The 27407-nt window shown below is 35.1% G+C and overlaps 1 protein-coding gene across 29 annotated transcripts in view; it reads left to right on the top strand.

The window, feature by feature from the left end:
* Positions 1–27407, top strand: part of rims2b (regulating synaptic membrane exocytosis 2b) — a 175490-nt gene that overhangs the window by 9387 nt on the left and 138696 nt on the right. For 27 of the 29 annotated variants that reach the window (XM_058752960.1, XM_058752961.1, XM_058752966.1 and 24 more), the window contains exons 3-5: positions 6532–6570; positions 7807–7893; positions 10957–11167. In XM_058752960.1, the coding sequence (XP_058608943.1) occupies positions 6532–6570; positions 7807–7893; positions 10957–11167 (337 nt within the window). Of the gene's footprint in view, positions 1–6531; positions 6571–7806; positions 7894–10956; positions 11168–19667; positions 19890–27407 lie in introns of those variants that run through there. The other 2 variants (XM_058752969.1, XM_058752987.1) reach the window with 2 other exon arrangements.

The raw sequence follows: 27407 nt of genomic DNA, 5'->3' as shown, positions 1-27407 counted from the left end.
TAATTGTGATGATTTTGGCTCATATTTAACAAAAACCCACCAATTCACTATCTCAACAAATTAGAATATGGTGACATGCCAATCAGCTAATCAACTCAAAACACCTGCAAAGGTTTCCTGAGCCTTCAAAATGGTCTCTCAGTTTGGTTCACTAGGCTACACAATCATGGGGAAGACTGCTGATCTGACAGCTGTCCAGAAGACAATCATTGACACCCTTCACAAGGAGGGTAAGCCACAAACATTCATTGCCGAAGAAGCTGGCTGTTCACAGAGTGCTGTATCCAAGCATGTTAACAGAAAGTTGAGTGGAAGGAAAAAGTGTGGAAGAAAAAGATGCACAACCAACCGAGAGAACAGCAGCCTTATGAGGATTGTCAAGCAAATTGTTCAAGAATTTGGGTGAACTTCACAGGGAATGGACTGAGGCTGGAGTCAAGGCATCAAGAGCCACCACACACAGACGTGTCGAGGAATTTGGCTACAGTTGTCGGATTCCTCTTGTTAAGCCATTCCTGAACCACAGACAACGTCAGAGGCGTCTTACCTGAGCTAAGGAGAAGAAGAACTGGACTGTTGCCCAGTGGTCCAAAGTCCTCTTTTCAGATGAGAGCAAGTTTTGTATTTCATTTGGAAACCAAGGTCCTAGAGTCTGGAGGACGGGTGGAGAAGCTCATAGCCCAAGTTGCTTGAAGTCCAGTGTTAAGTTTCCACAGTCTGTGATGATTTGGGGTGCAATGTCATCTGCTGGTGTTGGTCCATTGTGTTTTTTGAAAACCAAAGTCACTGCACCCGTTTACCAAGAAATTTTGGAGCACTTCATGCTTCCTTCTGCTGACCAGCTTTTTAAAGATGCTGATTTCATTTTCCAGCAGGATTTGGCACCTGCCCACACTGCCAAAAGCACCAAAAGTTGGTTAAATGGCCATGGTGTTGGTGTGCTTGACTGGCCAGCAAACTCACCAAACCTGAACCCCATAGAGAATCTATGGGGTATTGTCAAGAGGAAAATGAGAAACAAGAGACCAAAAAATGCAGATGAGCTGAAGGCCACTGTCAAAGAAACCTGGGCTTCCATACCACTTCAGCAGTGCCACAAACTGATCACTTCCATGCCACGCCGGAGGTGATGGCATGGAGGTGATCAGTTTGGTAGGGTATTTGAGCAAACAAATACCCTACCAAGTATTGAGTACATATACAGTAAATGAACATACTTTCCAGAAGGCCAACAATTCACTAAAAATGTTTTTTTATTGGTCTTGTGAAGTATTCTAATTTGTTGAGATAGTGAATTGGTGGGTTTTTGTTAAATGTGAGCCAAAATCATCACAATTAAAAGAACTAAAGACTTAAACCACTTCAATCTGTGTGCATTGAATTTATTTAATACACGAGTTTCACAATTTGAGTTTAATTACTGAAATAAATGAACTTTTCTACAACATTCTAATTTATTGAGATGCACCTGTATATAGAAGGTGCACAGTGTCATTCACACAAACACTAAACACCATCATGGTGAGACTCATTAAACTGAAATATGCAATAAACATTAATTTAACAACATTAGACGTAACATACAACCCTAATTGTGGCGAGTAGGGCAGGGCCGAGAGCCGTGGGAACGGAGCGAGGCCGGTGGAGTTAATGATAATGAGCGACACCTGCGCCACTCACCACACTAATATACATAAATGATAAGAAAAAACTAAGAAACAGTTATTTCAAAGAAAAAACATCCAATTTGAAATGCAACGCAGGGAATTCTGGGAACGTCAATTTACTGTTTTTTCCTGTAAATTGTACATCCTTTTCCACTTCCAAAAACGGTATTTCACCATACATTTGTCTGAAATGTCTATTACAGTTTTTCACCGTATATATCAGGGGAACTTACTGTTAACCATTTAATAGGTTTTTACTGTAGCATTTTCACAGTTTTTTACCGTTAAAATCACGGTCATTTTTTACAGTGCATGCAAGTAAATATTTAAGAAAATTACTGTATGTTTACACATAAATATATTTATATATAATTTAAATACGAATATAAACATATATGTAAATGTAAATATTTTCAAAATGTATACTGTCTGTGTGTGTCTTTATATATGCATAATAAATATACACAGTACACACACATATATTATGTAAACAAAAACTTTTATTTCAGATGCGATTAATCGTTTAACAGCACTAAAACACAGACGGTTAGGCCTATGTCTTAACGTAAACAGTTCTCTCACTGCTCTTGACTGAACAACTTTTGTAACCTAAATAAGATTTAATCTATATGCATTTAATGTATACAGTAACAACTATGCAGGGTTATTTTACATATAATTATTTACATTTCTGTACCTTAATATTTCTTTTAGACCTACCTGAAAAACCTAAAAAGCACTGTTTATTTAATTTGTCTTTGTTCTGTTGTATTTATTTTCTGCTATTGCTTGTAATTTGGTTATCTGTAGAAATTATTCTTAGCTCTGAGCCCATAGTCATAGCCAAAAAAAGAGTCTTAAAAATATGTTTTAACAGCTTATTTTTGCTGATTTTTTAAATTTCATTTTTCTTTTTTTTAAAGATTTGTTTTTGGCGTTTTTGCCTTTTATTTGATAGGACAGTAGGTAGACAGGAAACGAAGTTGGAGAGAGAGAGGGGGACGGGATCGGGAAAGGTCCGCGAGCCGGGACTCGACGCGCTGCCCACGAGGCTATCGGCGCCGACAATTTAATATTTCTTCATTAACATATTTTTTGTACAGCTGGAGTACTTCGTTTTTTGTTTTTTTCCTAAGGATTTACATTATACACTTTGCACATTTTAACGCAGAAGCCTGAAAGATTTCCTTGACTGTTGTTGTGTCATAAGATTACTGATCTGATTTAAATTATTGTTCCAATTATTTATTTATTTATTAAAGTGTATTTTTTGTTGTGAATGTCCCAATTGAGGTACAGGATGTGGAAATTTCAGATAAATGTTCAAGTTATATATTTTGGTTGCATTTGTGAGTTAATAAAAATGTAGATGTTTTTTTTTTTAAATGGGTACATAATATCATTATATGAATAAATCGATCGGTATATTCCTGGATCGAATCGTATCGAAATCTTATCATAGAATTTTTTGAGGTATCGGCAAATATCTTATCGCTGGGTATGAGAATCCATATCATATATCATATCATATCATATCATATCATATCATATCACTCTCTATTGAGTACTGCAGTGATAATGTTTTGTAGGCCAAGCCTGAAGTTCCCTCAACAGGATTTCTCCATTGGCTTTTGGATTATTCCATTTAATAAGATCTATGACCAACAAAAGTTTATGATTCTTGCATGTTTTGTCCTTCATGATATTCTTAATAAATGAAGACAGCTTTTATAGATTTTGAAGCTGAAAGACAATCAGCAGAAGTAAAAAGCTAAACATAGGCTATAAATGATCTATAGTTACATGACTTCAGTATCACCACCATTAAGCTTCTGACAATTCTTTCAATCTTTATTTAAACACATTTTCCCTGAAAGTTTGAGTTAGAATAGTTTGTGAGAGCGAGTTTATAAACACAATGAGGCTGTGAAAGTGACTAGGTGCTATCTTGAGCTTAGTGTTAGACACACACCTTATTTCAGGCATTAAACAAAAAAAACATTCAAAAAATAGGAAAAAGAGCCTTTGACTTTAGGACGATGGAACCGGAAGTGATGAAATGCAACTCCTTTTTGGGTTTTGGCCTACAAAAATACATAATTCCTGTAGCACTCCACTGAATTAAATGTGAATAGAGTAGATGTGTTTGTTGAGTTCTGAACAAATATTAACTGAACAAATATTGTTATTTTCAGTTTTGGAATTTGCCCTAGTTGGTATCCTCTGTACAAAATACATTACAGCATCAAAGTGTGCTTAATTCAGGTATATGTCAACTTATTCTACTAACCCTAACTTTGTCAGTCTACTAATACTCTAATGACAATTAGTTGACATGTAGTTGCAAAGTTGGTCCATCGAAATAAAGTGTAACCTTAATAACTGGACATTTTGGAGAACCATTCATATTTCACTGCATCCAAACTCCAACTCCAAACTCACTCACACAACACACTCTCAACCTGTCCATAACATCTGAATGATGCAGTTTTCTTAAACGAGGACAGACGATGTTTATAGACCCTAAATGCAACACTCATGTACTGCTTGCTGCACACTGTGCAGTATTTATACTGCATGCTAGTTTGTAAAACTACACTGTATGCTGCATCATGCCGGTATTCCCAGCATGCAGAGCGCACATACTGTACACATATAAATATTGCATACTGCAGAAGAGTAGTGCTACAGTATGAATGATGCTACAGTGGTGCAAGTGCACTTGATCTCTGTGTCTGAGCTGCATTAGGACTCAGTGTCGGGCATTTAGAAGCGCCGGTGCTGATTGGCTGATCACAGCTAGTAATCTCTTTATGTGTTCAAAGTACACAGTGTTTAGCTGGACAAACATACACTAGGGTTTCCACTGGACTGCTCTTTGACTATAAAATATTTCCATATGACAGTGCAGGAATTGTATTTTTTTTCTCTCCATGTGATGCTGTAAACATAACTCTGTGCATGAGCTTTTATGAGGTCTCAAGTAATGAGTTTATGTCAGGCTTGTTGTGTGAAGACGTTGTGTAACAAGATTAACACTTATAGTAACCTATGCTCATTGGCTCTGCCTTAAAAGGTTGCTGTATAAGTATACTACTTTTCACTCAGACTAGGGTATAAAACAACAACGGTACAGTAATTTTTTTTTTTTCAATTATTTTATAGCCTTGTACACTGTTTACATTTAAATATATATTAAAGATTTCAAATGGTACCATTCTACATTAGAGTCCAGATAGATTTTTTAATTTAATCCAGTTATGTGCAAAATATATTTTGGATATATTTAAGTCAGAACAAATAATAATAACAATACAAAAAACAAAAAAAACAAAAAAACAAATTAAGTTTAAATTTAAGTTTTTCAAACTTAGGGTTAACCAATTAACAGATTATTACATTGTATTTTTATAATCTTTACTGTTAAGATTGCAAACATTTTTATAGCCATTAAAAAGAAATAACCAGTTTATTCATTAAACATGTGGTAGGCCACATTAAGCACATTGCATTGTGGGATATAGTGTGTTTCATGCAGTGCATCCTGGTTGTGTAATATATTATGGCGACTGCATGCATACAGAAAATGAGCGTAATGTTGTGTACAGTACGGTATGTATACTGTATGCCGCAGAAACAGTGTGGTTGTGTGCGACTGTGTGCTGAGCACTGTGGATGTGAAGATCTGTGCATCTCAGAATTATGTTGTGATATAATAGTTCTCAGATGAACAATGTGTTAATTGGCTAATTATCATGGGATTATGGGATTTTACACAAAAGGTCTTTAGATTAAAGATTAATATTATAGCACATTGCATACAACACCAAAAATCACATATAAGGCAAAACATCTGTTTCTCTCACTATATATGATTTGTTCTCTTTATGTTAATGTGTTTCATTATGTGATTTTAAGATTCATGTTGGTTTATAAATATATTCTTTTGTAACACTCATGATTTATGTTTATTTATATAATCATCCGCCTATGTATTTGGGCTGCCAATAGATAGAGCTTTATCGATCTTATAAATTTCTCAAATGCTGAATTTGGTTAATTTTGTATCAAAATATAGGCAAGGCAAGTTTATTTATATAGCACATTTCATACACAATGTAAATGCTTTACATAAAAATGATTTAAAATGATCATAAAATAATCACAGCAGATGCACAATAAATAAGAGTAATAATAAAAGCAGAGAATAAAAATGATTATTAAAATGTAAAATGTATTAAATTGGTTAAGACCATCCATATGAACCATCGGAGGAACTTGAACCATCCATTTCCAGGATATATTTACATAAACTTTGATGAATACATTAGCAAATTTACACTAATTCATAATTCTTAAACGTCTACTAAATTATGCTAAAATTAGTTCTGGGCAATGATTAATTGCAATTATTCACTTCCAAAACAAAAGTTTTTCTTTATATAATATATCTGTGTGTACTGTGTATATTTAGACTGTATATATATTTTGAAAATATTTACATGTATTTGCATGTATGTATTTATATTCATATAATTTATATTACATATAAATATATTTAATATATAAACATAACACATATTTCTTAAATATATACATACATGTATATACATAATACATATACACAGTACACACACATATATTATGTGCACAACAACTTTTATTTTGGATGCATTTAATCATTGCTCAGCACTAGCTAAAATAAAATTGCATTAAATGTAGTAGTAATAATAATAATAAATAAGCTTGCATATTAATTTGGCAGCCCTAACTTATTTATTTATTTATTTCATTTGTTTCTGCTTTGATTTAGTCTGTTGTTTTGCCCTGTATGTGTGCTGAGCTGTTGAACATGTCTTTTTAGGGAACCTCCTAAAGAAGACACAAAGCCTCAGCCAACTCAGTGAGTACAAGACAACTCTTCCAGCGTTCAACCTTCCTTCTCCACCCTTCGCTGTCTGTGACACATCCCTCAGAGCTGACCCGTGATCAGTTATTTGACTCTATGATGTCCTGTAGTTGGTACACTTGTACAGCATCACCTCTAGTTTTCTTAATACAATGCTTTTACTGAAACTGTTCCTGTTTTCTCACCCTACTTACCTTTTTATCCGTTCAGTAGCACATCTGTGTTGCTGTAGTGATGTAGTTGGTCAGCTGCTCCTCCAGAGTGCTCCAGTAATACAGCGCTACTGTCTTCTTGTGATTCAGACTCAGCTGCTTTCTCCTCCCTCAGTCCTTATGCTGCTGTTTCTCTAATCACTCGTCTCTTTTTAGTCAATTCTAATGCATTACTCTCTCGTTCACCAGTAAAACTAGTGAGCATGCTTTAAACTAGATCAGTTTACTTAAGTGGCATTAGACTTGTTTTAATAGACTATATCTTTAACAAAGATCATTTAATTTGTAGAAGAAAAAAAAAATTCTTGTTTTAAAAATATACCTTTTGTTACCAGTAATTTATTTTAAAACAAAATCAAAAAATGTCTTTACAACAAAAATACAGTTTTGTTCTCAAGTACATTACAAAAAAAAACAAAAAAACAAAAAACAAAACAACAACAACAATGATAACAATAATAATAATATCAATGTAGTTTTAATGTTTAACTTTTAATGTTAAAGTTATTTTTGTGGAATCCATGACATTTTTTTCTGCTGACACTTTAGGTCGATTAATGCATCTTTGCTAAATAAATTTTATACATGCATACATAAAATCTTATTAACCCCAACATTTTTAACCATAGTTGAAACATTGATAGTCTATTCAAAAGTGAAACTCTGCTCATCATCATGTCATTCTAAACCTGTTTGACTTTCATTTTTAAAGCACAAAAGGAAATATTAGGCTATATCCAAACTGAAAAACAGCTGAATAAACAGTTTGTTCAATATCCCCTAATGTGTTCAGGTTTGCTGTGACATGACATTTTCATTTTTGGATGAACAATCTCTTTAAACACAGAAAAAAACAGATAAGATTTGACATATATGCAGTGATTAACAGTTGCAATCAAGTATTACAGCACAGTTCAACAAAATGTTTTGGGATTCCCAAATTTGAAGTGTTAGAGGAACAGACAGAAACACACCCCTTGGTTTTTGCCACTTGATGTTGCTATGCTTGTCTGAACAGGTGGAATCCTTTCAGTGGAATCACTGAGCTGGTTAGTAATGTTCTTCAGCCCCAGTCAAAGTCCCCCAGTGAGGAGCAGCCGAAGCCGTAAGTACAGCGCAGGGCCTTCAGTGCATACTGCCGAAAGAAATAGTTCACCTGAACATGAAAATCTGCTCACCCTCAGGCCATCCAAGATGTAGATGTTTGTTTCTTCATCAGATTTGAAGAAATGTAGCACTACATCACTTGTTCACCGATGGATGCTCTGCAGTGAATGGGTGCCGTCAGAATGAGAGTCCAAACAGCTGATAAAAACAGCACAATAATTCACAAGTAATCCACTCCAGTTCATCAGTTAAGGTCTTGTGAAGAGAAAAGCTGCATGTTTGTCAGAAACAAATCTATCATTATGGCGTTTCAACCTTAAACCATAATAGCTGGCCAAAATATAAGTCCATAATCCATAATAATGCTTCCTCCACACATTTGATCAACTGTTTTGGACTGTTTTTGCTTGTAAACAGTTCTTGATCTGTGCAGATTTCTCTCCTGATTCAGACGAGATTACCTTTTCACTGAAGAAAGCAATATTTAGATAGAGGACTCACATTTTAGCTAGAAGCAACAGTTGTCTTAAGGATGGATTTGTTTATTACAAACATGCAGCTTTTCACTTCACAAGATGTTAATTGATGGACTGGAGTGGTGTGGATGATTGTGATGTTTTTATCAGCTGTTTGGACTCTCATTCTGACGGCACCCATTCACTGAAGAGGATCCATTGGTGAGTAAGCCATGTAATGCTACATTTCTCCAAACAAACACATCTACATATTGGATGGCCTGAGGATGATGAAATTTTAGCAAACTTTCATTTTTGGTGAAACATTGCTGTAGTCCAGTTGGGCCAAGTCCAGTGCTCTAGTGGGTTTGATCCCATATATAGTGAATGGTTTGTCACTATAATTATACTACAAAAGAAATGAGTAACATTTTACTTGAAGCCTTTGTGTATAATGCATTATATCTTCTCATAAATAAGATATAAAGTCAAAATGAATTATAATATCTGCAGATTCCTTGTTACATCTGGTTGTTTGTCATGTGTTTGAATGTGTTATACTTTCTAAAGGTGTAACAATGTATTATGATGTATTATAAGGTGCGTAATTAATGCATAAAAGTATGTTTATAATGCATTATATATAAGGTTTCAAGGGAAGGGTTACCAAGAAATGCTCTGGGCTCAAAAGTACCCATGGCTGCATTTACAGGGCATATCATGTGAAAGTTACCACGCGCACATATAGATAAAAACACTGCCAACCCTATGAGCGCGTACTAAAGTTTAAAATGTTTTGATGCTTGAATGGACAGTCTTGTCAATCTCCTAAATTCTATGTCAATCCATGAGCCACGCATGACCAGTGACTCTGGATATTCAGAGAACTCCTGCGGAGAAACAGTGTCGGATTGTTTCAGTGTGAACACCATTGATTTTCTGGGGCTCAAACTGAATATCATGATGTGTAGAGCGTGTACAGTAAAAGCCGCCCCTGTCACATACTTCACTGCTCCATGCGTCTTAAAAAACAATGGAAAATTCACTCCGGATCAATAAACATCTGATGAGTAAGTGTTTTCTCGGGATAGATTATTGATCGAGTCTGTCTGCATTAGGTTTGGATCCTGTCAAACCGGCACACTCTCTCATCCCGAGTCTTATTATAGCATTAGACGTATCCTATCAGTGGTTACGGTCTCGTTTCAATATGGTTTGACTGATGAATGGAGAATAGGAATTAACCCAGAGTGTCAAGCCTATTATATTAATGCAATTACTACTGAATAAAGAACTTAAGTCATGTTTACTTCCCCAGTGCTCTCTAAAACCCAAAGAACCACAACACTCATGTGCCAAACCATTACGGTTTTGGAAACTATTGTTTTATACATTCTCAAAATAAAAGGCACGAAATCTGTCAATGGGGCGATACTCTTAAAACATGCAATAATGCATGTACCATTTAGAGGTAAATAAGGTACAAAAGTGTACTTTTTTAAAAGGTACCGCCCCAGTGATAGCTTCCGTACTTTGTTTTCTGAGTGTGTCCATACTATTTGCACTTGAATGTTATTTTAGTATTATTATACTATTTATTCATATTTTGATTAGCTTTTATTTTCAGTTTTCATTTTAATTCTGATACTTTTAGTAGTTTTGGTATTTCTATGTGCTTTTGTATTTTTATTATTATTTCTTTTCTCTTTAGCTTTAAGTTATTTTTATTTCAGTTTAGATTTAATCATTTTCTACTTAAACTATTTAAAAGTTAAATTTTATTTCAACTTTATTTTCAGCTAATATATAATACAACCGAAAAAGTTGTAAATGTATTGATTTGATGCATATAAAAAATGATTTTTAGAAGAAAAGCAAGCATGAAAGTCCACTTCTAAACCATGGTGTAAGCAAACTGTACATATATGTATGAAAGAAATCATACAAATTAACAACCAATTCACCAAAACGTAAAATAGTTTTACATTACGTTATGTTGTAACCTGTTTCTCTTTACTATGTTAAACAATTTTGGTATTGTTATCCTTTTTAAAAGATGGAACATCTAGGCATCAAGGAAGTCAATCCATTTCCTCAATTTCTATAAAAAAGGTGAATCATTTTAGTTTAGACAGTTTTAGAGTTTTTTATTTATTTATTTTTTTCAAAATGTAAAGTTTATTTCTAGAAAATAATTATTGTTATTATTAAACATTTTTAATGTTTTAATAGTATTCAGGCATGCCCTCAAAATTGCTACCCTCATATAAACAATCATAAAAACAGCTCATAATATTTAGTTTGACCTCTTGAACTGGACAAACAGAACATTTTCCTAAAGTTACTTCTTTTCGCAAGATTGATTTATTTTTTCCAAGTAGCACACCCTATTTTGCATCATATTTGTGGAAAGCTCCTGTTAAATGCATCTTTTTTTGCAGTAACATGCAGGGTATGCTGAACGATGTATTCCTGACGAGTTTCGCACGCATGTTAATTAACAGGTGTCAACCCTGTCACAGCACAAACTCAGACTGATCCAGGAGCAGCTCTTCACACCCTGCAACTACAAGAAAACACTAAATGTCCCTCTCTGCCCTCCACAGGAAGCTGCACCAGCAGTTTGAGATGTACAAGGACCAGGTGAAGAAGATCGGAGAGGAGACTCAGAAGAACCCGGAGCAGAAGGCAGACTCGCCCACCTGTGGGATCTGCCACAAAACCAAGTTTGCCGATGGCTGTGGCCGCGTCTGTTCTTATTGCCAAACCAAGTTCTGCGCGCGCTGTGGAGGACGCGTCTCCCTCCGCTCCAACAAAGTATGTCTGACTTCTCTCTATCTCAGCATAGAGTCTGTAGACAAGTCATATAAAAACCCCTTCACCACTGTGTCCGTACTGTACAGTATGTCGGATTTCTACATCTTTCATGTTGCATCTGAATTTGGTGGTTTTTGATTACTCAGGAAATTAACCATTTAATCTCATGACCACAAGAGGGTGCTGGAACGTAACAAGAAAATAAAGCCCCAGAATATTCCTATACCTGAGTGTCTCCGTAACTGCAGCTGTTGTCTTTCTAATGGCCTCCTCAGCTGTTGATCTATGACAGAACATATGTGCAGTGCCTGGTAGCTGTAGTCCATTACTGATTCCAAATAACATGACAAAAATTGTAGTTAGTTGCATAATCCATTATATTACATATTTTAGGCAATATAATCAGACTACTTTTTGATTACTTTTGATTTAACTTCTTTATTGATTTAAATAGGATAATATTGTACCATACTGATAAAAAAGACAATATATTACATTTATTGTTTTTAACAACATTAAGTGCAATAAACATTAAATTACGCCAAGGTTTCTCCAACTGGACTTCATGAAGAAACCGCAGGGGGTTTGTGAGTTTAATGAAAAGCATATATTTTTTAAGCATATCATTTTAAAATAACGACAATCAAAATAAAACACTTACTTAAAAAGATCAAATATTTTATTTGATCATTTGCATGTCATGTAAACCAACATCAGAGAACTGTAAACATGCAAATGTGTTACTTACCGTAAAATCTCAGGGGTACTTCAAGTAAATATATTACCGGTAAGTGAAAGATGTTCGACTGACAAAAACCTTTGAGAGTGCCTGCATTACATCTAAATAAGAAATAATGTGAATTTGTGCATTTTAAACGTTCTAATAAATGGTTAACTCTGTGTGATAATGTGATGATAACACAGAGTAATAATTCAAATGAACATTAATGTGTTCATCAGATGCAAAGTTGACATGCTGAGAAAACACTTCTTAAAACTGAAATGATTTTTTGTAAATCCAGAGGTTAAATACTGTGTAGCCTCTCAATTTTCTGTTATTACAGCCACCGGACTAGTGACTGGTTTGTTTGTTTTGTTTATTTGTTTACAGGGGCAATGCACATTAATAAACATGACTGTAAATGTGCCAGAATTAGCCAAAAAGGCTATTTTTCATCTGTAGACCCTTGACAGCATGTTAAAAAGTCACCCTAAAACCAAAAACAGAGCATCTTACACACATATACAAATCTACAAAGAAAAGGGAGTAAAAAGTAAAATACTGAAAAAATACAGATACATGAATGCACAAAATCACTACTAAAATACAAATATAAGAAGTTATCTAGACAAAATAAAGTATAAGGTAAAGGAGAGAGAGAGAGAGAGCCAAGAGCAATTAGTACAAAGATGTCTACTGTCAAGAATACAGTACTAATGTTGACAGTGCTGAGTTGTCAGTAACCATTTTTTTTTTTTTTAATGAAACTGAAAAGAACCATAAGTATCTAGTCTTCAAATTGTTGATGGGATGGAGTTACATTCCCTTGCAGCTTTGACTGAGAATATACAGACTGACTAAATTTACATCTTTTGAGAGGAATAATACAGTCCCCTCTTTCCCCACCCCTTGTAGACCGATGAGCAGTTGTTCTAATTATCTTGTTATCCCAGCTTAGCAAATTATATATTTTTTTGTATGGAGCAATCATGAAACCAAACTGATTTCTTATCAAGAGTTTTTAGTGATTGTTTATACAAAGACTCCAGTGGTTCCAGAGTAGTTATACTAGTTGCGACCAAGTAGTTAAACAATAAGTGATATGAGAAATAATCATGGAGTGCACACACATCAAAGCAGCTTCAGACGACATATAATAAGACAGACTAGATCTGACCCGGTTACAGACCTTTTTAACCTGAGCCTTAAATGAAAGTCTGGAATCAATCAGAACACCGAGGTACTTATATTCAGATACAACTTGTAGTCTTTCTCCTGATACAAAAACATCTGGCACTACACTTGAACTATTCGTTTTTGTAAAGAACATACACACTGTTTAAGAGATGTTCAAATGTAAACAGCATTGTTCTAGCCAAGCTGTGACATGAACCAAGGATTCTGTGAGTTCATCTGCAACTTGTGACACACTGCTTCCGTGTACGTATATAGATGACAGTGTCGTCCGCATAAATTTGGATGTTAGTGTTAGGACAGACGGATGGAAGATCATTGATGTACAATGTGAAAAGCAAAGGACCCAGAATAGATCCTTGTGGAACACCAGTGGATATACTTAGGGGGGCTGACTTATAATTCTGTATACTGACATACTGGGTGCGACCTGACAAGTATGATTCAAGTATGGTCTGTGTGAATGTCCACAAAACTGGATGATTTTCTGAATGGTAGATAAGATGAAAAAGAAAATTAGGGAGAATCAATAAATAATGATTCATCTATTGCTATTATGTGGATATTATGTAATCAATCAAAAGTAACTGTAGTCTGATTAGGAGTATTTTAAATGTAATTTCTAATTACAAGTGGAATCTGATTACATAATCCAGATTACATGTAATCAGTTATATATGTATATTTTCAACATGCTGTCGCCACCCATCTAAATGAGTGTCTGCAAGAGGATTAAAAATCTCTGGACATTTTGAGAGACAGGAGAAGATATATGCTGATGAATAATATCAGAATGAACTTTTACTTAATTGTAATGTTTTAATCAATCATTTTATCAGATGTAACTTGCGTGTTAATGCCAAAAATCATAGTATTACTCATTTTGGGGTGCTGATTCCAAAAATAGTGGCTGTTTTGCTCTTGCTATAGTCATACTTTCTTACAAAATAGGATGTGCATTTTGTAGCATTATTGTTTTAGAAGATTCGTAAGGTGAAGAATGAAGATTTATTATCCCTTAAAAGCAGAAAAAAAAAACTGCTACAAACACATGATTCCTGTCTTCCTCTGAGCCAGAGTACAACTATTCGTTCAATTCTCAAACGATTTTCACATATATGAATGATTCTAAAGACATGAATTTATTTTCTTCTGGCCAGTGACAGAAGAAAATACAAACATGAGCCAGATGTCTGCTACATCTGTAGGTGTTTTACTATATCCATACAGTGACAGAAAATGTAAGATTTTGATGTTTTTTGACATTAAATGGAGTATTTGAACATATTTGCAGATTACAAGTTAAATTTAAATACTTATTTTTGTCATTAAATCCAACACCTTTGACTGGTTTTGTTATTTTGATAAATGCATTAAAGCTGATATACATACAGTTGAGGTCAAAAGTTTTCAGCTGGGGGTGGAAACTTTTGAACAGAATGGAGATGTGTACATTTTTCTTAATTTGCCTAAATATCATATTTTTTTTCAGTTAGTACTGCCCTTCAGAGGCTACAGAAGATAGTTACATGTTTTTCCCAGAAGACAAAATAAGTTAAATTTACCCTGATCTTCAAATACAACAGGTTTTCACCCCCCGGCTCTTAATGCATGCTTTTTCCTTCTGGAGCATCATTGAGCATTTTGGACCTTCTGTAATAGTTGCATATGAGTCCCATAGTTGTCCTCAGTGTGAAAAGATGGATCTCAAAATCATACAGTCATTGTTGGAAAGGGTTCAAATAAACAAAAATGCTGGAAAACCAAAGAATTTGTGGGACCTGAAGGATTTTTCCGAAGAACAGCTGGCAGTTTAACTGTTCAGGACAATAAGGGACTCATGAACAACTATCACTAAACAAAAAACAAAACAAAAAAAAACAGCTGTGGATCATTCAGGTAACAACACAGTATTAAGAATCAAGGGGATGTAAACTTTTGAACGGGGTCATTTTTATAAATTCAACTATTATTTTCTCTTGTGGACTATATGTAAACATCTTTTATGTGAAATATCTCATTCAGGTCAGTACTAAATAAACAATAACATGTATTTTGTATGATCCCTCTTATTTTATATTTTTTCTTATTTGTGAAATGTGATGGAAAGGTTTTATTGATATTTTAACTCAGCATCATCTAATTAGGTAGTATTAGGTCTTTTTTGCAAACCATCAGCACTAACCAACCAGCAGCACTAGTTTTGTTCTTCCTTTATTTTAATTAATTAATTTATTTTTTGAAAGAATACATTCTATTTTAATGAAACCAACACAGGAGGTTATTCAGTACTGTTTCCACTAGTGGGCACCGTCTCCCATTATACTCCACACAGTGATTCAGCCTTTCCTCTGTGCCTCATGTTTGATTTCAAACACCTATTATCAAATTTTTGTCTAACTGCAGTTTTGTCTTACAGTAGTCAGTGAACCATTTAAGTTTAGACTTGAATACATGAATCAATTCTAATATTACAGTACATTTCCCTCTGTTCCTCTCGTTTTCTTTCTTTTTTTATCTCTCGGACACGTTCCATTTCATCACACTCTCACTTTCTCGCATAAATTTACAGCAGGGGGACAAATTGTTCAGCAGCTCCTCATTTTCTTAGTGTTTATTTTCTCTTTATGGTTTTATCATTATGACTAAATTCTCACAAGCCCTTTTATCATGGACCATTAATATTGTATAATAGTGAATTACAATGACATTCGGATGTATCCAAAAATAATGCACTTAATTGTTCCATGCTGCAGGCGGATTATTGTCCCATGAGAGTGAAAGAAAATGAAATGTTTAGGACTATTAATATATTTATACCACCGTTTTTATACACACACACACACACACACACACACACGTATATATTTCAGAAAAGTAGGTTATTTTTATATACTAAATATATTTATTGATAATATAAATTATATGAATATAAATATAGACATGTAAATATTTTCAAAATATATACATGCATATGTGTGCATTTATATATATATATATACATAATAAATATACACAGAACACACATATATTATGCAAACAAAAACTTTTATTTTGGAATGGGATGCGATTAATCGTTTGACAGCACTAATATATATATATATATAATTATTATTTTACACTACAAAGGTTTGGGGTTGGTTCAAGATTTTCTAACGTTTTCTGAAAGAAGTCTCCATGCTCAGCAATACTGCATTTATTTGATCAAAAATACAGTAAAAACTGTAATATTGTGAAATATTATTATTACAATTCAACATAACTGTTTTCTATATTGTAATATATTGTAAAATGTCATTCACTCCTGTGATTAAAGCTGAATTTTCAGTCTTCAGTGTCACACGATCCTTCAGAAAGCATTCCAATATGCTGATTTGCTGCTCGAGAAACATTTCTTATTATTATCATCAATACTCTATGCAATATTTTCTCTTGATTTTGAGGTGAGGTTCATCAGGTTTCCAGGTCAATTTGACACTCGCACTAAAGTAACTGATTGAATATCAAAGAGCAAAGCTGTTCACTGAACAGGGTTACATACGTAACTCTGGCATAATTCCAAATGATTTATTTAAACAAGCGTCACTTCATTTAAGTTGTGAAAACAGATCCCGAGCTTTGTTTGTTGTGTAGATTAGCTCACCTCAGACAGCTGCTTCAGCCAGACAATCGCTTCGGTGTATAGAGATTATTTACATCCTAATTTGTCGGCCGCCTGTACTCTCTGCCCTCGGAGGAGCATAAGAATGTGGAAAATAACTTTACTGATGGTCAATTGTTAATCAGTGACTAATTCACTATTCACAGCTCATGAATGATGAATGATGTGCATAATGCATAGTGTTTAGTGAGGGCACAGCAGCAGGAAGATCTGTACATGTTTCTGATGAGATAACACTGCGATAAACAACACTTGTATGTAGTTAGCAATGGTCACCCAGCTTGAGTTCTTGCTGGTGGAGGCAAAGACTGTGTAGGTCTAATTCAAGCGACACAAGGAAACAGTAAAGTGGGTTTTGATGAGATCTCAGCGCTGAGGTTTTAAATCAGAAGTATATGGGACGGCAAACCAAAATATGTATTTATCTAGATGGTAGTTTTTAGATAAACTGTTTATGCACTTACTTGGCACATGAGTTTTGTTCGATTAGTTTCCCAGGCTTGAGATCAATATGGATGATTGCGGCATAATTGTGTGAAATGAAATGAATTGTGATGAATCTGGATTTTGGAAGCTGAATGGAGCTGAGCGGGTTGTTTTATTCCCGTGGTGCTGTGGCTGTGGCGCTGTCATGGACACCGGCGCTGCTGTGTCTGATGTCAGTGTCAATGGCTCCACATGTTAGTGAGGCCATGGATTGAGTTCCCGCGCAGTGCTAGATGACCAGATTCTTTTTCAGCGCTGGGACAGTGATGTCATGGAGCTCTTTCTCCACGCCCTTAAACACACACACACACACGCACGTCTGGTTTGCTATCCTTGTGGGGACTCTCCATGGGCGTAATGCTTTTTCTACTGTACAGACTGTATATTCTATCACCCTACACCTAAACCTACCCCTTACAGGAAACTTTCTGCATTTTTAGATTTTCAAAAAACTTAATTCTGTGTGATTTATTAGCCATGGAGACCTCAATTTAGGTCCCCACCGTGACATGAGTCCCCATGAGTCTGTGTGTATTCAGGTTTAAGTCCCCACCTGAATAGAAAAACAGGTACACACTCACACACGCAAACGCACACGCGCACACACACACAGCATTTCATATGGGAAGACAACTGACAAAAAACCCCCACACTTTATAATAATAACATTAACTAATCATAAAATGCATTGTAACTGCATTTATAGTGGGTATCAATACCTTATAAATTTGAATAACGGCAAGTAATAATTCTGAATAATTGAGTTATATAATTCTACTTTAAAAGTATCAACATCCAATTCTGTGTGCTATGTGTTAAAATGCATAGTTAAATATTATATTATACTGTGGCTGGACATATTTATGAAAATATCGCCTTTATAATGCATTCAAGGAATAGTTCACCCAAAAATTTTAATTTGCTGAAAATTTTGTCACCCTCAGGTCATCCAAGATGTAGAGGAGTTTGTTTCTTCATTGGAAAAAAAGGAGAAATTTAGCATTACGTCACTCACAAATGGATCCTCTGCAGTGAATGGGTGCCGTCAGAATAAGAGTCCAAACAGCTGATAAAAACAGTTGGTATTTTGGCCAGAAGAGATAGTTTAAAGTCAAAAAGGACTAACTGATGGACTGGAGTGGTGTGGATTACTTGTGGATTATCGTGATGTTTTTATCAGCTGTTTGGACTCTCATTCTGACGGCACCCATTCACTGCAGAGCATCCATTGGTGAGCAAGTGATGTAGTGCTACATTTCTTCAAATCTGTTCAGATGAACAAACTAACTCTTCTACAACTGGGAAGTCTGATGTTTTCACTGAAAAGGTCCAGTTATGAGTTTTTGATTAAACATTATGAGGTCAAATCATTTAAAATCATATAACCATTTAAAAAAAAAAAATAGGGTGAATATTCGTTTCATGTTAATTTAGTGCTAACACAAACATTATTAAATAGATATTAAAATAGCTGTGCAAGGTAATGAAACTTTTACCTATATTTTCAGATGCATATCTGAACAGACATTATTTTTTATTAAGGATTACTAATTTAATAAAAGTTATCATAAAGTTTTGAACCCCTTTAACTTTTAATGCTTTACAGATGTGCTTTCCCAGTATCCCTGAAGGCTACTTGATTTTAGATTATTTGTTTCCACTTATTTCAGACACATTGTTTGTGTGTGTGTGTGTGTGTGTGTGTGTGTGTGAGTGTGTGTGTGTGAGTGTGTGAACGAGATTTGCAAAATCAGAAAGTCATGTTTTAAAACAGCACTGTTTCTTGTGCTCCAAACACGTCTGCTGTGACGGATGGGAATGTGTAAATAGGTATTTGGAATTAATAGAGGTTTTGGATTTGTTTACTGTTGTTGATGCTGTTTTATTTTAACTAGCTGTTTTGTTTGAAGCCAACATTATACCAATTAGACTTTTTCTTGGTAAACTTGCTCAATTTAAGCCAATTCTCTCCTCGTGAATACAAACAGATTACACAAGAGCTGATTCTGTTGCACTGTGAAGTGTTGGGTGAGAATGAAGCGAGTTTAATGGTGTCTGACTTCTAATGTTTCCCTCATGCTACAGTGTTGTTGATGTTTTAGCCATTTCAATTAAATGTAGGCTATTTAGTGAAAACAACAATATTTGTATTTCAAATCTTAGTTCATTCACACATTGTGAGTTCATGTTAGGTGAAGTGCATTACAGCTTTTGAGAGAGATGAATTACCCCGAGGAGGCTCATTCACTTACATTGTTTGAGTGTATTCCGCTTTTTAGTGTTTACAGAGTTTGGCTGCAGCTTCGTGTCTGTTTTTACCTGTGTTTTTTCGGGCGGTTTGAGGCGGCATGCATTCGTAATGAACTGAATTCCGGCTTAGTGGCTTGATAGCGGCAGGATACGTAAATAATGTAGGCTAAAGCGAAGAGCAGTGGGTTCCGCAGCTTCATCGCGCATGCAGCCTCTCTTAAACGCCGATGGGTCTCGCTGTCAGACATGCGCAGCACCGACAGCGGCTTCTCATGCCGTTCTCAGAATCCAGTTTCTCGTTCTGACGGAAGCAGAAGACGCAGCAGAGTCCATTAAACGCTATAAAGATCTTCTCTGTCGCCGTTCACCGCGTCTCGACGGACACAGAATGACTCGCAACGACGAAATGGGTAGGACAATCATTTATTATGCGTAAAGTTTGATGTTAAATGTCTTCGAGACATTCCACAAGTGTAGGTGAGACTAGGGGCTAGTTGTCACAGGTTGCCACAATATATCTCAATAACTTTTTTTCAGTTAAAAGTCCAGTTACATAAATGTGCGTTTTATCTAGCAGTTTAAAAAAATGTATCGAATTACTTTTTTTTCTTCAGTTCTGTCCTAAAATAAAATATTTTTGTTAAGTAAACAAGTGAACAAACAAACAGAGCGTAGGATATAGACGTTCATGCGTCAAATAGATTATAACTGAAAGAACTGAACTGTCTGTTTTAATACACTGAAAAGTGTGTTCTTCATAAAAGTCAGATCAGGGATTTTATATATATATATATATATATATATATATATATATATATATATATATATATATATATATATATACACTGTAGACTATTTGCTGTTCAAAGCTATATTTGAGATTTCTTAAGGTTTTTTTTTTTTTAATAACACTTTTGTTTGCCTATAGTGGAACTTCAGGTTCCCATTGTGACAACTTACCCCATATAGTATTACAACATTCCCAGCTATTGTAAACAAATAAATTCAATGAATTAATTTATTGAATTAAATACATTTGTTAAAAGTTAGTAAACTATTTTCTTCATGAACATTAGCATGCAACAGTTTGGTGCTGGAATTAAAAATCCCATTCATTTTCTCCATAGAGGAATTCACTTTTAACACTAACTTATATGCCTGTAAAAATCTACCATGAGCTCTGAGGTTGTTTATCGGTTATTTACTTTTTGAAGCTATCAGTCCACATTATTTTATCTAAATTTTTTAAGCAATATCAATGACTGCGCACCTGAGAAGTATGTACTCACATTTCTCTGGTTCGTAGACCCAAAACATTTATATGATAGAAAACACACACACTGAGATAATTGATTTGATGTTGATGTTTGATGTTTAAGAGTTGATGCTGAAAATGTGTCTTTTTGCTATTATCTTAACTTAAAATAATAATAATAATAATAATAACAGTGCAGTTCCCTGTGACGAACCTACCCATGATCCCTCAGAGAAATATCCACCAATCAAGAAACGCAGCAAACAACCGATACCAAAAAAGCTCTGCAGTGACCGCCCGCTTTCATAAAGCACTACCAATGACTTAATCAAGTCTCTATGCTTACTAAACTAGTATACACATGGTTAACTTCAACTGCACTGTTTCTATAAATCAATAGTTTTTTCAAATAGTTTTTAATTTTATTATGTTGTTCACAGTGTTTTATACTGCAAGTCTTGTATTAGTCAGTGGTTTCTTTGTGTTCCTCTAAAATGCAGAAATTTGTGTAGCCTCTGCAGTAATGCATTTCTCATGTAGCAACATTTGCATTGAGCACTTTAATGTCCACAGTCCATTTGAAAGCAGTTCAGGCAATATTTCCTTATTACTTGGCTGTCACTAATGGCCCTCTTGTTCTATTTTCTGAGCCCATTTCATTCACACACAAACCCATTTTCTCCCTTTTGAACTGTCTGTCTTTCTGTCTCTCTCTCTGTCTCTGGTGACTCAGCAAAGGCAGGTGACCGCTCTCCTCCAGCAGCAGCTCTAATGGTTGTCATTGATTTACCCGCTCTCACTGTCTCTCTCTCAGTTTAAATGAGTGTGTGTGACTGTGTGACTTTAGTGTGTGAGTGTGCAGTTTATAGAGGTGTGAGTCTGTCAGTGTCACAGTCTTGCGAACATTCACCATAGCAAACACATTCTCTGCTAAAATAATAGTTATTACAGTTATTGATACTCACAGTTTTGAACAAAGCCATAACCCTAATTACTAAACTAGCATGTAACCCGTCACACTCTATTAGCATTATGGAAATGGAGGATACCTGGTATGTTATGGTATGGAATTATGGTCAATTATAAGGGAACTGAATTTTAGCGGTAGTTTATTTTTTTCGATATTTTTTGTTTCTTATTTATTGAAAGTAGTTTGCACATAGTGCAACAAATACTCTTGTGAAAAAGAAGCACACTTTAGCATACAATTTCAAAAGAATACTGTATGTATTATGGAAATAATATACTAAGTGCAAACTGAATGCAATATTTTCAAACACTTAGATGCAAGTTAATTTCAATTAAATGAAAATGTATTATAGCTTAATCTTTTGTGAAATGAACTTAAAGGGTTACTCCACCCCAAAATGAAAATTTTGTCATTAATCACTTACCCCCCATGTCGTTCCAAACCCGTAAAAGCTTTGTTCGTCTTCAGAACACAATTTAAGATATTTTGGATGAAAACCGGAAGGTTTGTGACTGTCCCATTGACTGCCATGTAAATAACACTGTCAAGGCACAGTAAAGTATAAAAAAAACATCGCAAAAATAGTCAATCTGCCATCAGTGGTTCAACCGTAATTTTACGAAGCTACGAGAATACCTTTTGTACGCAAAGAAAACAAAAATAACGACTTTATTCAACAATATAGTCGTTATTTTTGTTTTCTTTGCGTACAAAATAATTTTTTTTTATTTTATTTCCTTTATTTAACCAGGTAGTCACATTGAGATATTGCTATCTCTTCTTCCAGTGAGACCTGGTCAAGACGGCAGCACATAAAGTTTCATAGAAAGAAGCACATTTACCAAATTTTGACAATACCCTTGGAACTTTTAACCGAATACAAGAACCCGATCTAGTACAACGACTGTTAATATGTAACGTTAACAAATTAGAAATATAAGATGGTAATTTACCTAAGAGAGCCTTTATGATGAATAAATGCATATGCAACTTTCTGTAAATCTTTTTGATGTAAAGATAACCAATCTAAAGATTCATACAGAATACAGTGATACGTCCATGACTCTGCACCTGTATTAAAACGTAATGCTGCATGATAAACAGAATCTAATTTTCTAAGTAAAGAAGTAGCTGCATGCATATATAGATGATCACCATAATCAATTATGGATAAAAATGTACTCTCTACCAATTTCTTGCGGGCCTTATAAGGGAAACAGTTTTTGAGACGATAAAAGAAGCCTAATTTTGGTCTAAGCTTTTTCAACAACTTATCAATGTGTATATCAAAAGCTAACTTTCATCCATCCAAATACCTAGATATTTATAGGAGCTGACTCTTTCTATAAATGAACGATTCAAGGTTGTAATTTTCAGGTATGTTACCTTAGTGCGACCAAGACTAAAAATCATATACTTTGTCTCTCAATTTTAACTTTAACAACGAGCCCTGCAGAACTTGAAAAGCATCCTGTAATTGCTGTAAAGCTTGTTCTAAAGAAGATGCTGCCATATAAATAATTGTATTACAATTGTATACAAATGTATTTTAGCTAAATCTATTCCATGACCTAAATCATTAATATGAATAGAAAATAACAAAGGGGCTAAAACAGATCCTTGAGGAACTCCAGTATTTACATGAAGAAAAGGTGAGTTATAATTTTCAACAGACACACATTGAGTGCATTCTGAGAATTCATTTTTGAACCATTTTAAAGCAGCTTCACTGAGACCTATATACCCAAGTTTCTGTAACATTAATTTGTGATCTACTGAATCGAAAGCTTTAGACAGATCAATAAATAAAGCGGCACAGGACTTTTTACTATCTAGAGCGGTTATAATATCATTTGAGACTAATGTAGCTGCAGAAATGGTGCTATGTCCCATTCTGAACCCTGACTGATAATCCTGAAGAATATTATTAGCTGACAAAAATTGTTTTAATTGATCGTTTATCAGTGATTCAAAGACTTTTGCCAAGACCGGCAATTTAGAAATAGGATGATAGTTATTTGGATCAGCAGAATCTCCCCCCTTGAATAATGGAATAACCATTGCTGATTTCCACATTTTTGGTATTTCGTTGGAGGTGAGGCTTAAATTAAATATAGAGGCTATAGGTTCTGCTACAAGATCAGCTGCCAGTCGTAGAAAATAGGGCTCAATTTTATCAATTCCTGGTGACTTCTTTGTATCTAAATTCTCTAGTGTTTTATGAACTTGTGCAGTAGTAATGGACATAAAATTAAATGAATATGAAGTGCAGTTTTGAACAAACTCAACAGTTTCCGTAGAAGTGTGTACACCCGAATTAGTAAATTCAGAGGTTGAGCCAACTGATGTAAAATTATTATTACAAATATCTGCAATAACTTCTCTGCCCTTTACTTCAGTGTGATTAATATTGAAATGATTTGGGAAATTAGATACCAGTTTCTCGTAAAATTTATTAAAAGCTTTGTAAAATTACGGTTGAACCACTGATGGCAGATGGACTATTTTGACGATGTCTTTCATACTTTTCTGGGCCTTGACAGTGTTATTTACTTGGCAGTCAATGGGACAGTCACAAGCCTCCCGGTTTTCATCCAAAATATCTTAAATTGTGTTTAAGACGAACAAAGATTTTACGGGTTTGGAACGACGTGGGGGTAAGTGATTAATGACAAAATTTTCATTTTGGGATGGAGTAACTCTTTAAGACTTTTGCTGAACTAAGAGTGCATTTTTCATTCCCTTATGTAGAACTTAGGGTGTATTCACACCTGTCTTGTTTGGATCGATTGAATTGAACTCAAGCTCGTTTCCCCCCTTGGTGCTGATCTTTTGGGCAGGTGTGAATACAGCAATCACACTCGGGTGCGGACCAAACAACTGTACCGAGACCCAGCTGAAGAGGTGGTCTCTGTCCGCTTCCAAACGAACTCTGGTACAGCTGAATGGATGAACCAATGAACGGATGACCTTAAGCACATGTGTGGTTTTGTTTACAATTTCTGGTTCACTTGCAAAAAAGGCAGCGTGAAAGCAAACCGCACCAAAAAAAAAAAAAAAAAAAAAATCAACATTGTATTTGGTTCGGACCAAAGCAAGTGAACTAGTGGACTTTCCTGGTGTGAATACACCCTTAAGTACATCTTAATATGTCATTTCATAATTACTTCTGTTGTCTTTGAAATATGGTTAAAGTGAACTACTGAATGTACTGACAAGCATGTATGATAAACTTAAATATACTTTAATGTCATTTCTATTCAAACGTGTACATCTTGTATTTAAATTAGTGTTGTCAAATGATTAAAATGTTTAATTTAATTAATTACATGATGTGCTGATTATCTAATTAATCACACATCAATTTGGGCTGAGAAATTACCCCCAAAAGAGCATTTAATGTCATTGCTGTGTTAAATAAGACAATCATTGAATAGACATTACAGAAAAGTTGATGATGAGTCAACATAGAAAAAATTAATATTGAAATATGAAAATATTACTATTATTATTTTAATGAAATTACACTCTAAATATGAAACTAAAGCCGCAAGTAGGTGGCGGCAAGTCACTATTTTAACGAGATAACAGATTCGTTCAAATGGCTGATTCATTCAGCAATGAAGCAAGTGACTGTCTTTATGAATGAGTCACTGAATCATTGACTCACGCTATTCATTCAAAACCACAGATACAATACAGTTTTGTTGAGGCTTTTTTTAGAACTATGTTCGTTTGTGAAATAGAGCAACAACAGACAATCCTGACAATGTTGTGTCTTAAAATGTTTATTGTTTGTTGCACTTTTGTATAAAATCAATATCACATTTGCAGTTGTGCAGAAATATGGAAAAAACAGCACTCTTACTCATGTGATATTGCTAAACTATATCATATGATATAAATATTAGACAAAAACCCATACAGAGGCATTTTTCCCCTCATATCTTGTATTTTAGGTCATATTCTAATAGGTTACAACACACAGTCACTTGTCATCCTGCATCTGCCATTCAGCGACTGTGTACAATGTAAGATGACATCAGGGGAGTAGCCATCATTTCAGAAGTGAGGGGGACAGAAATGTTATACAGTAGGGAAAAAAATTATTTGATCCCCTGCTGATTTTGTACGTTTGCCCACTGACAAAGAAATGATCAGTCTATAATTTTAATGGTAGGTTTATTTGAACAGTGAGAGAAAAAAAAAATGCATTTCAAAAAAGTTATAAATTGATTTGCATTTTAATGAGTCAAATAAGTATTTGATCCCTATCAATCAGCAAGATTTCTGGCTCCCAGGTGTCTTTTATACAGGTATGGAGCTTAGATTAGGAGCAGTCTCTTAAAGGGAGTGCTCCTAATCTTAGCTTGTTACCTGTATAAAAGACAACCTGTCCACAGAAGCAATAAATCAATCAGATTCCAAACTCTCCACCATGGCCAAGACCAAAGAGCTGTCCAAGGATGTCAGGGACAAGATTGTAGACCTACACAAGGCTGGAATGGGCTACAAGACCATCGCCAAGCAGCTTGGTGAGAAGGTGACAACAGTTGGTGCAATTATTCACAAATGGAAGAAACACAAAATAACTGTCAATCTCCCTCGGTCTGGGGCTCCATGCAAGATCTCACCTCGTGGAGTTTCAATGATCATGAGAACAGTGAGGAATCAACCCAGAACTACACGGGAGGATCTTGTCAATGATCTCAAGGCAGCTGGGACCATAGTCACCAAGAAAACAATTGGTAACACACTACGCCGTGAAGGACTGAAATCCTGCAGCGCCCGCAAGCTCCCCCTGCTCAAGAAAGCACATGTACAGCCCGTCTGAAGTTTGCCAATGATTCAGAGGAGAACTGGGTGAAAGTGTTGTGGTCAGATGAGACCAAAATCCAGCTCTTTGGCATCAACTCAACTCGCCGTGTTTTGAGGAGGAGGAATGCTGCCTATGACCCTAAGAACACCATCCCCACCATCAAACATGGAGGTGGAAACATTATGCTTTGGGGGTGTTTTTCTGCTAATGACAGGACAACTGCACCGCATCAAAGGGACGATGGACGGGGCCATGTACCGTCAGGGCCAGGGCATTGAAAATGGGTCGTGGATGGGTATTCCAGCATGACAATGACCCAAAACACACGGCCAAGGCAACAAAGGAGTGGCTCAAGAAGAAGCACATTAAGGTCCTGGAGTGGCCGAGCCAGTCTCCAGAGCTTAATCCCATAGAAAATCTGTGGAGGGAGCTGACGGTTCGAGTTGCCAAACATCAGCCTCGAAACCTTAATGACTTGGAGAGGATCTGCAAAGAGGAGTGGGACAAAATCCCTCCTGAGATGTGTGCAAACCTGGTGGCCAACTACAAGAAACATCTGACCTCTGTGATTGCCAACAAGGGTTTTGCCAAGTACTGAGTCATGTTTTGCAAAGGAGTCAAATACTTATTTATACTTACAAATCAATTTATAACTTTTTTTGAAATGCGTTTTTCTGGATTTTTTAGTTGTTATTCTGTCTCTCACTGTTCAAATAAACCTACCATTAAAATTATAGACTGATTATTTCTTTGTCAGTGGGCAAACGTACATAATCATACATTTCTCCCCACTGTGTGTGTGTGTGTGTGTGTGTGTATGTGTTTATTTATATATATATATATATATATATATATATATATATACATACTATTTTAATATAATT

The sequence above is a fragment of the Onychostoma macrolepis genome, chromosome 19, assembly GCF_012432095.1.
Source record: "Onychostoma macrolepis isolate SWU-2019 chromosome 19, ASM1243209v1, whole genome shotgun sequence".
Lineage (NCBI taxonomy): Eukaryota > Metazoa > Chordata > Actinopteri > Cypriniformes > Cyprinidae > Onychostoma > Onychostoma macrolepis.
This window is presented reverse-complemented; position numbering and strand designations above follow the sequence as displayed.